We start from the raw sequence: 14,361 nt of genomic DNA, 5'->3' as shown, positions 1-14,361 counted from the left end.
GGGATCTCACCAACATTATTATCTACACTATTCTCTAAGTTTATGATATACAAAGCACTAAACGAGACAGTGTTTGCACAGTTTTATGTTGTAGGCGCCTCCTGATTTCGTCCATCTGACAGGAACATGACATGTTGAACGTTAAAAAAATATCTTGTCTTGTTCTTGTTTTTCCTCTCCTTTTCCCTAAAATATCCTATAAAACTACGTAAGGGCAATTTCCTTTGATTTGGACATGCAATCTGTTGGCCATACGGTTTGAATATGTAGCTCACTCAACGTGTCAATTTAACAGGCTGCCGAATTTGAGATTTTACAGAAGAACTACGTCATTTCGACATATGTAACGTAGCCAAACAAATCAAACTCAATTCACGGACGAGGGTCTCCAACTGGGCACCACATGCTGTTCTGGTACAAATTGTTCCTGTCAGCTGTTTTGTGAACAGGTTTGCATTTAGTCGTACATTGCTTTAAGCAGAGAAATACTACGGGGCTAGCTGGTCCTGGACCAGCACCAAGTGGCAACTTTTCACTTGAGTTGAGGGCGCACAGTAACAGGAAGGAGGCTGTACAGTTGCAGTGGTACGACAGTGGCCAATGAGAATTCAACAATCCGCCCCTAGGATGTGAATGGCATGTACCATAGACCTATGAAAAAACGTGTATTTGTTGAATATTTGTTATTGGCAGAAGTAGAACCAATGTGGTTGCTCGAGGCAGGTCTCCATAGAATCGGTGAGAGGAGTGTTCGATGTGTGCCGTGCAAGATACGCAGGGAGAAGTTGGCTGGTGGTGGTGAAGATGGCGGATGGAGACAGTGGGAGCGAACGCGGTGGTAGTAGTGGAGGTGGAGGTGGCAGTGGGTTTCAGCATTTTCAGAGGGAGCAGGAAACCCAGGAACTGGCGTCGAAGCGACTTGACATCCAGAACAAGCGCTTCTATCTAGACGTCAAGCAGAATTCGAAGGGCAGATTCATCAAGATAGCCGAGGTTGGGGCCGGGGGCTCTAAAAGTCGACTGACCCTTTCTATGTCAGTTGCGGCAGAGTTTCGCGACTACCTTGGGGATTTCATTGAACACTACGCCCAACTTGGGCCCAGCAGCCCCGAGCAAATCGCGCAGTCCTCTGGAGGTGACGACGGTGGGCCTAGACGAGCACTAAAAAGTGAGTTTTTGGTCAGAGAAAACCGAAAATATTACCTCGATCTAAAGGAGAATCAGCGAGGGAGATTCCTGCGAATACGGCAGACCGTCAATCGAGGGCCCGGTTTTGGAGTCGGAGGCCCGGGAGGTGGCATGCAGGCCGGGCAAACCATTGCCCTACCGGCCCAGGGCTTAATAGAATTTAGAGACGCCCTTGCCAAGCTTATAGATGATTATGGTGGAGACGACGAGGAGTTGACTGGGGGAACAGCAGCGGGAGGCTATGGCGAGCTTCCTGAGGGCACATCTATTATGGTGGACTCCAAAAGGTTCTTTTTTGATGTTGGGTCCAACAAATATGGAGTGTTCCTAAGAGTCAGTGAGGTAAAGCCGAGCTACAGGAACTCAATTACTATCCCCTTCAAAGCATGGGGCAAGTTTGGTGGAGCTTTCTGTCGCTACGCGGAGGAGATGAAAGAGATCCAAGAGAGACAACGGGATAAAATGTACGAGAGGAGAGAAGAATCTGAAGGCGAGGACGTGGATGACGACTGATAAGTTTTAAAATCTTGATTAGTTCAAATGAGATCTGCAATAGAATATGTTGTGAAATGCAGAAATGACCAGAAAAAGTGCATGATGAATTGAACTTAAATAGCCGTACTAAAATATTGTGGCGTGATACTCATTTGACAAGTGTAGATCATACTAAAGTATATGTCATGAGAGGATCTCATGGAGAAAAAAAAAAAGTCTAAAGCTTTGAGTGAAAGCTGTCTTACGGAGAGGGGAAAGTGTGAGTTATTGTTAAAAACCGCCCTGTCAAACCAGCAAGCCGTTGTCTGAGATGACAATTAAACCTTAATAATGTCAAAGAGTATCGTTGTTATATTGCAAACGCAACGAATATCCATTAACCCAGAAAGTGAGAATTGTGTATATTGTTCTGTTAACGGAGGGGGGTTGAAGATGTTGAGAGAGTAAGAGTGTAAGAGTTTATTGCCATTCTATGAATCACTGGTCGTGACAACGTCTTTGCTGTCCTAATATGAGTGGAATTCCATCTATACAAGTTCGACCATTGACCGGAAGGAGATTTTGTGCTTCTCATGATCTGATACTACGTTTTTTTCGGCTTGTTTGTGTAGAAAAAAAGCGGCCTCCGCCTTACACTGAACAACATATTCAGATGTCACTCTTAATGAATTGTGTTCGACAAGCCATTGAAACGATTCAGCCATGTAAACCTATCCAACATGTTACCCAAAAACGCACGACAAATTTCTTATAGGAAACCCCCAGCCCAGGAGGCGTGGGAAAAAGCTTCTTGTCCAACATTTGTATGGAGAAAGGACATACTAACTTTTGTGTACGATCAACGAGTAATGGTTTCGGTTTGACGGCTTAATTGTGGCAAAATTAAACGATCAGTGTCAAACAAGGATGTCCTCAAAGCAACGAGAACACACTCCAGGCAGCTTGGGATGGGAGGACAACTGACAGCCACTGTGTAATCGACGGAATGGCAGGACTTTTCCAATATTGTGAATGGAAGAACGATACCGCCTACTGGAGTACTGAGGACTGGTGATTGGAAGCTACTTGTCGGGGTGGGGGGAGAGGGGGGGGGTGCCACTCAGAGTATCTTCTCTTGCAACTTGAATCAGAGACCAGATTCAACCTTAATGTATGTTTAAGGTAATAAGTCCTTTTTTTCCAAGACATGGGGACAGATCAATTGAATCAGTACACAGCCTGTTCACACTCCTTTTTATTTAACGGACAGAATACATGGACGAGTGTTTTCTTGTGTTACTTTGTTATTATTATTATTAATATTATTATTATTATTATTATTATTATTTTTTAGGCTAAAACAATGTATTCAAAGATTATACTTTATGAGAGAAGTACTGAACAAACCAGCATATTTTTAGATATTTCAAATGAAAAATATATTATATATATATATATATAAAATACAGAATTCTTAAGGCACAAGAAGCCAATTTTGTAAAAAAAAAAGATAAGAAAAAGAAAAATGGGTCTATGCTGGGATCAGGAGTTATCCGGTATATATATATATTTTTCAACTTCATATGTCCTGCATTCTCTAAGACAGTGGAAGAGCATAGAACCTCTCTAATTAAAGAACGTATAAATGCAATGTACCTTGACTGCATACTTAAACGATTTAAGTCTCAAACGCTCCTTCTTACACTACAGCACTCTCAAAGTTTACAGAACATTCATACAATAGCTCCATGTTTTACTTGCTTTACCTCTAAATTAAAATTTTTTTTTTTTTTTTTTTTAAACAATCTATATTAAACAGCACCCCCGTTTTGCTTAAATGATTTTTCGTTAAGCTAACGGGGCTTTGCATGTCTGTCCAACATTTAAAAAAAAACGGCGTTGCTTAATTTATTGCATTCTCTTACTTGATGTAGGTTGCTGTGTTAATGCTATACATACATACATATATATATATATATATATATATATATATATATATATATATATATTTTTTTTTTTTTTTTTTTTTTTTTTTTTTTTATTCTGGAGGAAAAACTTGGACAGGCGAAACTATGTAACTGTTGTTAAAAGGAACGAGCAGCTCATATGTTTTGCAATGTCATGTTTAATGGAACAAATAAGATTTTTAAATAATCCAGTAAATCAATGGCTTTAGCGAGGGGTTATAGTAGATTTGGTGTGCTTTTTCTTTTATTTTTTAATTCTGATTTTTTTTTTTTTTTTTTTGAGGCCACATTTCATTGTTTGCACTTTAAAGTTGAAAAAAAAAACCCATATCCTAACAAAAGTTTGTAGTTAGTGTGATGTGAATCGTAGAATGCTTCATTTTTACTCCTCTCCGCAGCAAAGAATTTGTCAATCATTTTCTGGGAGCAACAGTGTTTTGTATCCATTTATAAAACCCACATTTTTATCATCCTCATTGACTTGTATTGTTTCATGTTTAATGACAGATGTTCCTGTCATTTGTGTACTGCTGTAAAACCTATTACACCAGACCATTTCAACAATTAATAAAAAAAAAAAAAAAAAATTCTTTGCTGGGGACAATAGACTTAAGTTTTAACAATCAATATTTCCCTCCATGCAACCGTAGAATCAAAGCAAACGTTCATTTTCATTCACCCAAACAGAGCGATGACACAGTTTTATCGGAGCGCGCGCGTGCGCGCGTGCTAAGACAGCCATTTGCTTTATTTTTTATTCCTCCCCTGTTCTCTGACCCTCACCATGTTGGATTCTGTGTAAATCTACGGTCACGGCAGCTGCTTCCCTGTAGCGTTAAGCTGACTTTGCAGGCTTGGCTATTTTAATGTGGAAGGCACGGAGTGGCTTCCATGCCTCCGCCGGTGGCTGACGATTCAGCTGTGCCGTTAGCTCGAACGTGTGGAAAGACACAAGGGCTTGATTGTTGAGCCTGCCACGCACGCACACACGCACACACACACGCGCGCGCACACACCACGCCAAAAATTGTAATTGCATCAAATGACAGCTCAAAACGCACATGACATGACATTGCAGAGTCACGGCTGTCACACCTTTCAATTGTCCGTGGTCATTAACCTCGGCAGTCGTAGCCATGTCATAAGATTGGAGGGGGGGGGGGGGGGGGGGCAGGCACAGCTTTTTTTTTTTTTTTTTTTTTTTTTTTTTCATGCTTTTCCATAAATTTTCTCAAGACAGGAAAACAAAGGCCGTATTCACACCAGGTTTCAGCTCTAGGTAGTAAAACATAGAAAGTTGTTAGCTTTTATCTACTGTATTGAAAAGGCGTTAACATGGAGAGGAGAAAAAAAAAAAAGGAAAAGGCTTGATTTGGCATGAGTCTGTGAGCCAGCAGAAAGCGTGAGACAGCATAGGCAGCTGTTAACAGGACGTTCATACATTCTCCCCTCTTCCCCTCTCTCCTCCTCCCCCTCCTCTACCTCCTCCTCAGCTGCTGTGAGGACTCCTCTCCTATCTGGGAGGAGAGAGGAGGTCAATGACCTCACACAACCATCCTGACTACTTTAGTTAGAAAGTTAGAAAAAAAGACCTTTTGCGATCTTTAAAAAAAAAAACAAACAAAAAAAAAACAACAACAAATAAGCAAGCAAACAAAAAAAAGAGAAAGAAATCAGTTTTGTAACTCAGTTAGCTTCAAAGTAAAGTGTCTGTTGTAAGTCTGTGGCTTATATGTGTCCCAGTAAGGCTTTTGTGTGTGTGTGTGTGTGTGTAGGGTGAGTGAGCATTAAAAAATGTGAAATACATGACTCACTGTAGTGAGTGTCTAAAATAGTCTACGCTCTTCCTGCCGTGGAGACACTCCTACCCAACTGCCCCCCCTTCTATGAGATGTTAGTCTGAAATTGTGTTTTAAACCTATTCACGCAGTACCTCAGGACCATTCCAAAGCGTTAGGAACAGACATAAATCGCTATTGCAATTTCATATGTTTTGTTTTGGGATTTTTTTTTTTGTTTGTTTGTTTGTTTTTGCCAGAAGTGGGATGGGTCGTGAAGTTGTACCTCTGCTTGTTGTGAATGTTTGGACAGGAAGCAGTAGTCACAGAGAGGGAGGGGCTAAATAGCCACATTTCCTGCTTGGTGGGCTCTCTACCAATTCATTTCTCACAATTGCTTCATTTGTCTTCCTGTTTCCTGGTTGTGGTGATGTACTAACTGTACAGCTGGGTGTCTTTTATGTGAGTGAAAACACGTTTTTCATTTTCAGATGTGGTCTGCTTTTTTATATATATATATATATATATATATATATATATATATACACACTGTATATTGCAGCCAGGAGTTCATAAAAGAATTCAAGTTTTATCTCCCCCCACCCCCAAGTTTATTGTACGACACTGTACAGTCTGTTTTCAGTGCGTCCATCTGTTTGCAGTTATGTGTATTAGATGAATGTGAGTCTACAGTACTCTGTTGAAATTATGTCAAACTAAGAAATTCTCAGTGAACTCTTTGTAAGCCTTTATCTCGAAGTATATCAACAGGACAAACTCATTTGCTCTATACTCAGGTCTCTAAACCCGTTTTGACTTTTCACAGTCGTTTGTACCGGGGTTTACTGTCGTCATGCAGTCGATTCTTGTGCTGAGGAAGAGAGAGAGAGAGAAGAGGGGTGGTCGTAAAAGATCTCGGGTCTCTGATACTTCAGAACCACCAGCACCCAAGACGTCACTAATTTCAGACAAACCACGAGGCAGTCCTCTGTGTACTCACAGATACTCCCATTTTCTCTTTCTATTTCTTTTTTCTTTTTCTTTTTCTTTTCCCAACCGAGATTTACAAGTCCGTATTTAGGAAAAAAAAAATGCTATGTATGTTTGTAACAGAATAAAGGAAAAAAGAGAAATTGATGGAAAAAAAGACATTTGGTTGCACGTGTGTTTGTGTCTTTTTGTCTCGTGTTTACTAGTTGTTTGCGTGTTTAAATATTTAGAAGACATTGAGAAATAGGAGGGTGGGGGGGGGTCTTTTTTGTTTTTTTTGAAACGGAGATCTTGACCTGCCTGTGATACGCCCCGTGGTGTCCTTGCTGACCTCCCCCCCCCCCCCCCCCCCCCCCCCCCCCCCCCACCCAATCAGACAGACTCAGTGACCCGGGGTGGGGGAGGGGCGAGAGAGGCCACTGGTCCAGGGGCATATAATACCAAACTGGGCACCATGCCAAATGAAGCAGGGATTATTTTACATGTTGGGAGTGTCCTGCTGGGATTATGCTAAGACTCAAATAGCTTCAGAAAGCCCATCGCTCTTTCTCTCTTTCTCTCTCTCTCTCTCTCTCTCTCTCTCTCTCTCTCTCTCTCTCTTTCTCTGAATGAGTGGGGATGCAATAGCTCAAAAATCAATGAAATTATTTGAATATTGACAGTCCAGTGTAAACGGAGGGATAAACCACGATTTGAATGGCCCTGGTTAGAAAAACCGCCACACATTAAAGGTTGTCAGCAGTGGGCAGATGGTGAAACCACAATAAAGAGTCCTTCAAGTCTCTCAATGGTCGATATTAGCAAAGACAGAGAATATACACTGCTGTACACTGCATTCAGTTTCCTGTCGTTTCTCTACATTTCTCTACTGCAAATAGTGGTCTGGATGTCTGTTCAGACTGCTGATGAATCTGACTGTCGGAAAACTTACTCTAAATTCCAGTTTTTTATTTTTAAGTGTTGCTCAAAAAGTGGAGGTGCTTACGTTCAAACTCATTTAAAGTGTTTTTATTTATTTGGCTTCTTGTGTTAAAGAGTCCTACCCTCGGTCAAGGACGACCGTGCAATTCAGACCGAGAAACTGACGGTACATCTGCAGTCGTGAGCTGCGGAGTGTTGCACACGAGATAAAGGCAGGGAGAGCTGCACTCATATATCACTGGTAGAATTGGGTTGTGCAGGTGCAGAGAGCACGGATCCAGGCGTGCGCGTCCTGGACCAAATACGCGTGCATAACACACTATGACAAAAATGCACGCATGTGCTATTTTTCTCTTTTAATAAGGCCTTCTGGTAATATCCCTGACCTTATAGTTGTAGTTCATTTACTCAGCATGTTATGTTTAACTGCACACAAAGGGAGAGAGAGAGAGAGAGAGATCCCATGAAACCATAACAGTTCCTTCATTACGGATCATAGCATGCTTAACTTCATAAACCACTGCAAACCCCTGCCAACCAGATGCAGTGCTCTGGTGTCTCTGAACAGAGGTAAGCAGTATGTGCTGGTAAATGAGAGGAGAGGCTGTAGAGAGGAGAGCAGGAGCAGGGGCAGGAGAGGGAGGGAAGAGGAGGGGGAGGGAAGAGGAGGAGGAGGGAGGGAGGGAGGGAGGAAAGAGGGGGGAGTTGCATGTTGGAGGGATCCTGTGTTCACAGGAAGAAACCCTGATCTCAGTGCCGCTGCCGGGCTGCCAGGCTATATTTAGTCTGTGTTGCCATGTGCCCGGAATGAGCATGGCAATGTTGAGACACATACACATACACACACACACACACACATTACGCGCGCACTATCATTCTGCGCATGTGAGCCAACGATCTGCAGGGACTAGGATAGAGGCTGATTCAGACGAATTACACTCACGCTGACACACAGTTTAACATATTTCCACATGAATTAGTAAAAGGGTCCGCCATGACCGAATATCCAGTGTCACGTTTGCCTTACGAATCTTCATCAAACTGTACCGTATAAGATTACCTTTCGATTGAACGCCATTGCTGTTGTGCGCTATGACTGAACATTGACATAGATTATTGCAATGCGTGTGAATGCACAACATTGGAGGGAAATACAGAACAGAGAAATGCAATAAGACCTTCACTGTCCTAAAATCCTATTCTCTGTATAAAATAGTCATTGAATTTACATTACCACGTGCATCTGAACCACTCATGCTGAAAGGTGTTCAACTCTGTTTGACCTGGAAAAGAGTAGATGCCTATTAAGTAACTGTGTTAAATAATATATAGATATCGAATGCATTGAAACCATGGTGGGCTGAATTCTTCAAATGCAGTTGGAGGGGGAAAAAAAATGCAGAGTACCAGCAGGAGGTGAAGTGTCTGTCAAAGTTCTATCCAAAAAAATCACAGATTCCTGATCCTGTAACTCCATTATTCTGGAATAGGTAGAAGACATCTGTTAAGACAAAGACAAATGACAGAATGCTTCAGATGAAAGATAACTCAAAATTTTTAGGAAAGAAATAAGAGATTTTTTATTTTTTATCGACAGTATAGTGAAAATATGTTCCATATGCACTCGGACTAAAAGCTTGATTCAGATCGGGAAATGGCAAATGTTTTGGGACCTCCTTTGTCCTCAATCATATTTTTTCCAGTTTTGCTGCACTGGCGTATCTGAACGTCGAGTTACCAACAGGAAGTAACATGTGATCAGATTTTTTTCAGGGTCAGCAGATCAGGAATGATAATGATGAACAGGATATTTTTTTGTAAGATACTGAAAAACGGTGCTGAATAAGGACATTTCAAATGATCTCTTGCACGCATCAGTTTTCAGTATTTTATTAATTATCTCGTTTCTAGTTTTCAGATATATACGAGGCTTTACATAAGTCTTAAAAAAAAACCCAAAACAAAGAGCCGTGGGATATGCCATTAGTTCCAACTGGAAACAGTAAGCACGAATTACCAAAAGCACAAAGCCCCAGTGTAATTTTCATGGTCTTTCAGTATCTGCTCAGCTAAAAACTTCTTGTAAAGTGCCCTCTGGTGGTAGAGTTCAGTACTGCTCAGAAAAGTGCTTTGGTTCACAGACTGTACCTTTTAATTTCTGAATCTACATATGGAACAGATTTGATTCAACCATGGAGGGTCTTTACAAAGTTCACGCAGTTGAACTTTAAACAGTCGTTTGCGATAGCTGTTGAATTTTTTAAAAAAAAGTTGCTTAACTCATACCAGCTGGGCATCCTCTTTAAACTTTTTAGACTGAATACTTTTTTTTCTAAAGAACTATGTTGGAGCTTTGTGAATATGTATATTACAGAAACAGTTTTATTAAGAGATCCATATCTTACAAATTCCATATCTGATATCTGAAATCTGAAGAAATAAATTGTAATCTGTAGTTTTACTTACAATGCTAAAAAAAAAAAAAAAGAATGGTTAATATGATTGCGTCTGCATTCCTCCTCAGACCAAATTAGAAAGAACCCAGATTATAAACCTAAAGTCTAAGGCCACATAGTTTGCATATTATTCATGATCCAAAAATATATTTGCTGTAGAAATCAAAATACAGAAGAATAATAAGACTGTAATTGTTGACAGATGCTATAAAAGCTGACTGTTTCAAACCAGTCTATCTAGTGAATACACTGTGAATGCAGGACAACACTCTATTCAGTTTTTGAAAGCTGTATTATATACGTGGTATATATGATATGTGATAGATACACATATTTTAGGGGTCCGCTGGGGGATCTTCTCCAGTTCAGGATGTCTGGTGCCTTTAGGTCTTTAAAACATCTGGTTTCAGTCATCTGTACATGAGAAAATCAACAGTCAGGTTTTAATGTCTGCTAACAACTGTAACAACATTACATCTATATTTATATATATATATATATATATATATATATATATATATATATATATATATATATATATATATATATATATATATGGGTATTTAGATATAAAGTTATAGAGTTGTACGTGTTTGTATGTATGATTATACACACACACACACACACACACATACATACACACACACATATATATATATATATATAGAGAGAGAGAAAGAGAGCTTGACATGCAGGAAATAAAATGAAGAAGATGTCAGAGAATTCAGACTTCAGATTAGTAATGGACACTCAGGAATGACAAACCTGAGCATACAAACTGTTCTCCCATTCATAGTCTGAATCTCTACATATCTGTTTTATAGTTTTATATCTCAGAGAAACTCGGCTTCACTTCTCATAAAACAAGTAGCTGCAAGCAGCTGTAACTGACTCATGGCTTTTGCTTTTCATCCAAGATTTGTTTTTATTGTTATTTAAAATCAACAAGAAATAAACAGAAAGTATATCAACCACATAGTACATCATTAAATATGGCTATATGGTTATATAAATATACAATTACATAAATATGTGTATGTTTGTATCACTTTAAAATAAATAATGATTTAAAATGAATTAATAATTAGATTAAAAGCCCTTTCAAATAGACCTTACCATAATGAATTCAATATGAATTTACCATTACTCCAACAAATCATGTCTTTCTGCAGCATAATTATTTTAAAATTAAGTGAATCACTTTACATTCTGAGTGCACATTCTCTCTTCACACTGTTTCCCTGACAGATATTGATTAAAACCCCCACACAGCAAATCAATAAATAAATAATCAATAAATAAATACATAAATAAAACTGAAGGCTACTGCCCTGGTTTAATGACTGTTGGAAAACTATAGCCGGACATCTCCATATTCATAACTGTGCATTGCACATACATTATGGAAACTGGTTCTATAATTTATGCCTAATCCTTTGGATTTTCAATCTGATCTTGGATTGTAAAGGCTATGATTCGCTTAGGTGTGTCTTTCTCACACATCTCCACCGTCTTGTCTTCGGATGCTGTGCTAATGAACCATCCTGGGAACTTGACGGATTCGAAGGTGTTGATTGACAGACCTGTGCCTCTCCTGAAGAACAGGAAGCGGGCAAGGTCACCCTGAGCCTTGATGTTGTTCAGAGCCTTTTTGTCTTTAACCACCTGCAAAACACAACTTCATTTGTTATTTTCAGCTGCCTTAAAGAGATGAAAACCTGGTCCGACCGACAACGTTCTGCACTATAAGGTAGAAAACTGTGGTTTTGTAATGAAAATCTGTAGGATGAAATCAAATGCCCTCACCTCCAGTTGCAGGGCAGGGTTTTCGGAGGTCTTTGAACAGGAGAGGTAGAGGTCGCTTCCAGCGATACTCAGACTAATAGGTTGGCCCTGACTGGCCTGGGGGCCAGGAGCCATGTAACTGGACAAGTTCAGTCGCACTGTTTTAAAAGAGGGAGAGACGCTCGCTGTCTTATTCACATCACATGAATAAATCAACAGTTGATAAAAGGCTGGTCTGACTCTGGGTTATGTTTGATCACGGTGACTAACTAACAGGAAATGCATGGATTATACATCATTCATTTGTCTTACATTACAGGGAAAAATATACCATGCCAGTAGGCGCAGTTTTGTGTATGAATATGTAAGGGCCACCTGTACAGCACTGATCATATAACTCAGATCATTATGAACTGTAAACCAGGAGAAGAAAAGAAAAGATTGGATGGAGACTCACCTCTCTGATCAAGGCTGCCACCCTTCAGAATCACCGCCTGAAGCTCAGGTATGGTCTTATTCAACACCAGACTCTTCTGCACCTTATCACACACGGTGCACTGAACCACGCGGCCGGTCCTAGTGTAACTCTTAGTTGAGCTCCACGTGTTGCTGACCACACATTCTGTACAGAAAAGGGCGAAATTATTTAATGATACATCCAATATTTCTAGTGCAGCAAAACCACTTAGAATGTCAATCTGGTTCAAACACTCATTTTCTTCTGTCAGAGAACAAATCCCAGTTAATTACATGAAAGTTCCTTCATTATGCGGATGCTTTTATCCGAAGTGACTTCCAAGACAGACAGAGTTCAGTTATTTTCTAATGGAGATGTAATGTAACAGATTTTTACAAAATTATTAATCATAATAACTTTTTTCTTACATGCGGCTATACAGTAGACTTAAATATGAATATGTTAAAAGATAAATCTGCCATCAGACAAATTTGCATATTTCCTAAAGTTCGTAAATGACAAGGAAAGACTGCCGTACCCTCCACCGCCTTCTCCATGATAATGTTATACAGCGCATCATCGCTGAATTCGGTGCTTTTCGGACAGTGATCGTGCTCCATCCGCTGCAGAGTGCTGATGATCTCGTGCACTTGAGGCATGTTGTGAGGCTGCTGTAAAATCTCCGCATGAAGCCCCTCGTGGAGGTCACGGATCGGTCCACTCTGCTCGAGCACAGACAGTCTTATTAACACAAGCGGCATTTCCGTGTAACGGTCACACGTTTCGCTGTGATTTTATACCATCATAATTATGACAGGATCACACTTAATAGAGATTCGCTCACTCTTACGGTCACTGACGCAATTCGACATTTACAGTAGATGAAATTACGCACCATCTCTGCCGAGTTGCAGTCCAAACAATCTTTTAACTCCATGCGGTCAGAACTGAGAGGGAGGGGGGAAAGTCATTAAGTTGCTATGTAATGAGAAGCTTTAAGATTGTATGCAGTTTCCAGGACAGAGAATATGTTTCTTCGACATCAGTTTACTAAGCTATCATTCACCAGTAATAATTGCAACTGGTCACCATGTAGGGTACCCAGAGCAGATTCAGACAGTATTATCAACGAATCTTTAATCAGTACGAAAAATCGCTGTAGCATGGAAATCTTACCCCTGTGAGACCAAAGACACGTCGAAACCGTTGCTTGCCATCGTTGTGTAGTTTACGTGCCTGTTCTTAATATGCGAAATGACGTCTGGAGTAGCGGTTTATCTTTTCAGCTGTGCTCTTGGCAACGTTTTGCCCTTGTTTTATATTGTTCTCACGCGGAAATGACCCAGGCGGGGCAACAGCGATGTTGCGCCACTCATGTGTGGCCTAAACTTGTAAAACTGGCCGTCCCCACTGAATAAAAAAAATCCATTTAGACTAAATCTGGGCAAACTGGTTTCAGATTATTGAGTTGAAAATTCACCAATTTGAATAATTTGGACTAAATGTAGGAAAAGCCTACTTAAGTTAATTCCGAAATATTGTTCATCTGATTCTTCTTTCCATATATGACAAGCAAAGAAAACCAATTACTAACATTTAAGTAGGCCTACAAGTTGCTGATTTTTTTTTAATATTAAACTCAGAATACACGTATCAAAACATTAATACAACAGGATGTGACTTTTAAAACAAGTCAAATGTAATATGTTTGTAAAGACAGCAAAGGCTGATTCTGAAAATATGTTTCTTGCTTATGTCCTCATGAAGAGACAATTTAAAGAGTTTTATGCAGAGTTCTAACTAGTCAGAGGCCTAACTTGTCAGAGGACTAACTAGTCGCCTCTTTGTAACTTGTCTTCAGCGTCACTCTCAGTAAATTCTGCAGTCTCTACTGTACAATTGCTGCTCTCATTGAACAACTGCTGCAGTTCTCACTGAACAATTTGCTGCTATTGTTACCATTGTCTCATATCAGGGCATTGCTGGAATTGGGACCACCCGGCCACCTTGTTTATCCTTTAGATTTTCATAATCTCAATCCTATCAACACAGTCTGCTCACTTTATACTTATATTTATACATGTATTCACCTATTTTTATTTTTAATGGTATTTTATCGTGTGTTTTAATAATATAATAATAATATAATAATAATAATAATAATAATAATAATATATTTAGAGCCCAATATCACTATTTATAGTCTCAAAGGGCTTTACATGTCTATAACAAAGTCAAATCAAAATTATATCATGCATAAATTCGAGAAAATAGATAAGTCTTTAGTCTTGTTTAAAGGTATGAGAGAGTTTGCTTCTCTAACTTCTTTCGGTAAACCATTCCAG

At 39.7% G+C, this 14,361-nt stretch overlaps 2 protein-coding genes across 2 annotated transcripts in view; one reads left to right on the top strand and one right to left on the bottom strand.

Moving 5' to 3' along the window:
• Positions 1–777: 777 nt before the first annotated feature.
• purbb (purine-rich element binding protein Bb) lies at positions 778–2,913 on the top strand. The gene has a single exon (XM_030768345.1). The coding sequence runs from the start codon at positions 805–807 to the stop codon at positions 1,699–1,701; it is 897 nt and encodes a 298-aa protein (XP_030624205.1). The 5' UTR covers positions 778–804; the 3' UTR covers positions 1,702–2,913.
• An 8,289-nt stretch (positions 2,914–11,202) lies between these two features.
• The window catches only part of il1b (interleukin 1, beta), a 4,325-nt gene continuing 1,166 nt past the window's right edge, over positions 11,203–14,361 (bottom strand). Inside the window, exons 5-8 of the mRNA XM_030768055.1 lie at positions 12,555–12,738; positions 12,017–12,181; positions 11,581–11,717; positions 11,203–11,439 (exon numbers count right to left, since the gene is read on the bottom strand). Of these exons, the coding sequence (XP_030623915.1) occupies positions 11,203–11,439; positions 11,581–11,717; positions 12,017–12,181; positions 12,555–12,738 (723 nt within the window). The remainder of the gene's footprint in view (positions 11,440–11,580; positions 11,718–12,016; positions 12,182–12,554; positions 12,739–14,361) is intronic.

This window comes from Chanos chanos, chromosome 3, assembly GCF_902362185.1.
Source record: "Chanos chanos chromosome 3, fChaCha1.1, whole genome shotgun sequence".
NCBI classification, from domain to species: domain Eukaryota; kingdom Metazoa; phylum Chordata; class Actinopteri; order Gonorynchiformes; family Chanidae; genus Chanos; species Chanos chanos.
Note: the sequence above shows the minus strand (reverse complement) of the source record. Positions and strands in the feature narration are given on the sequence as shown.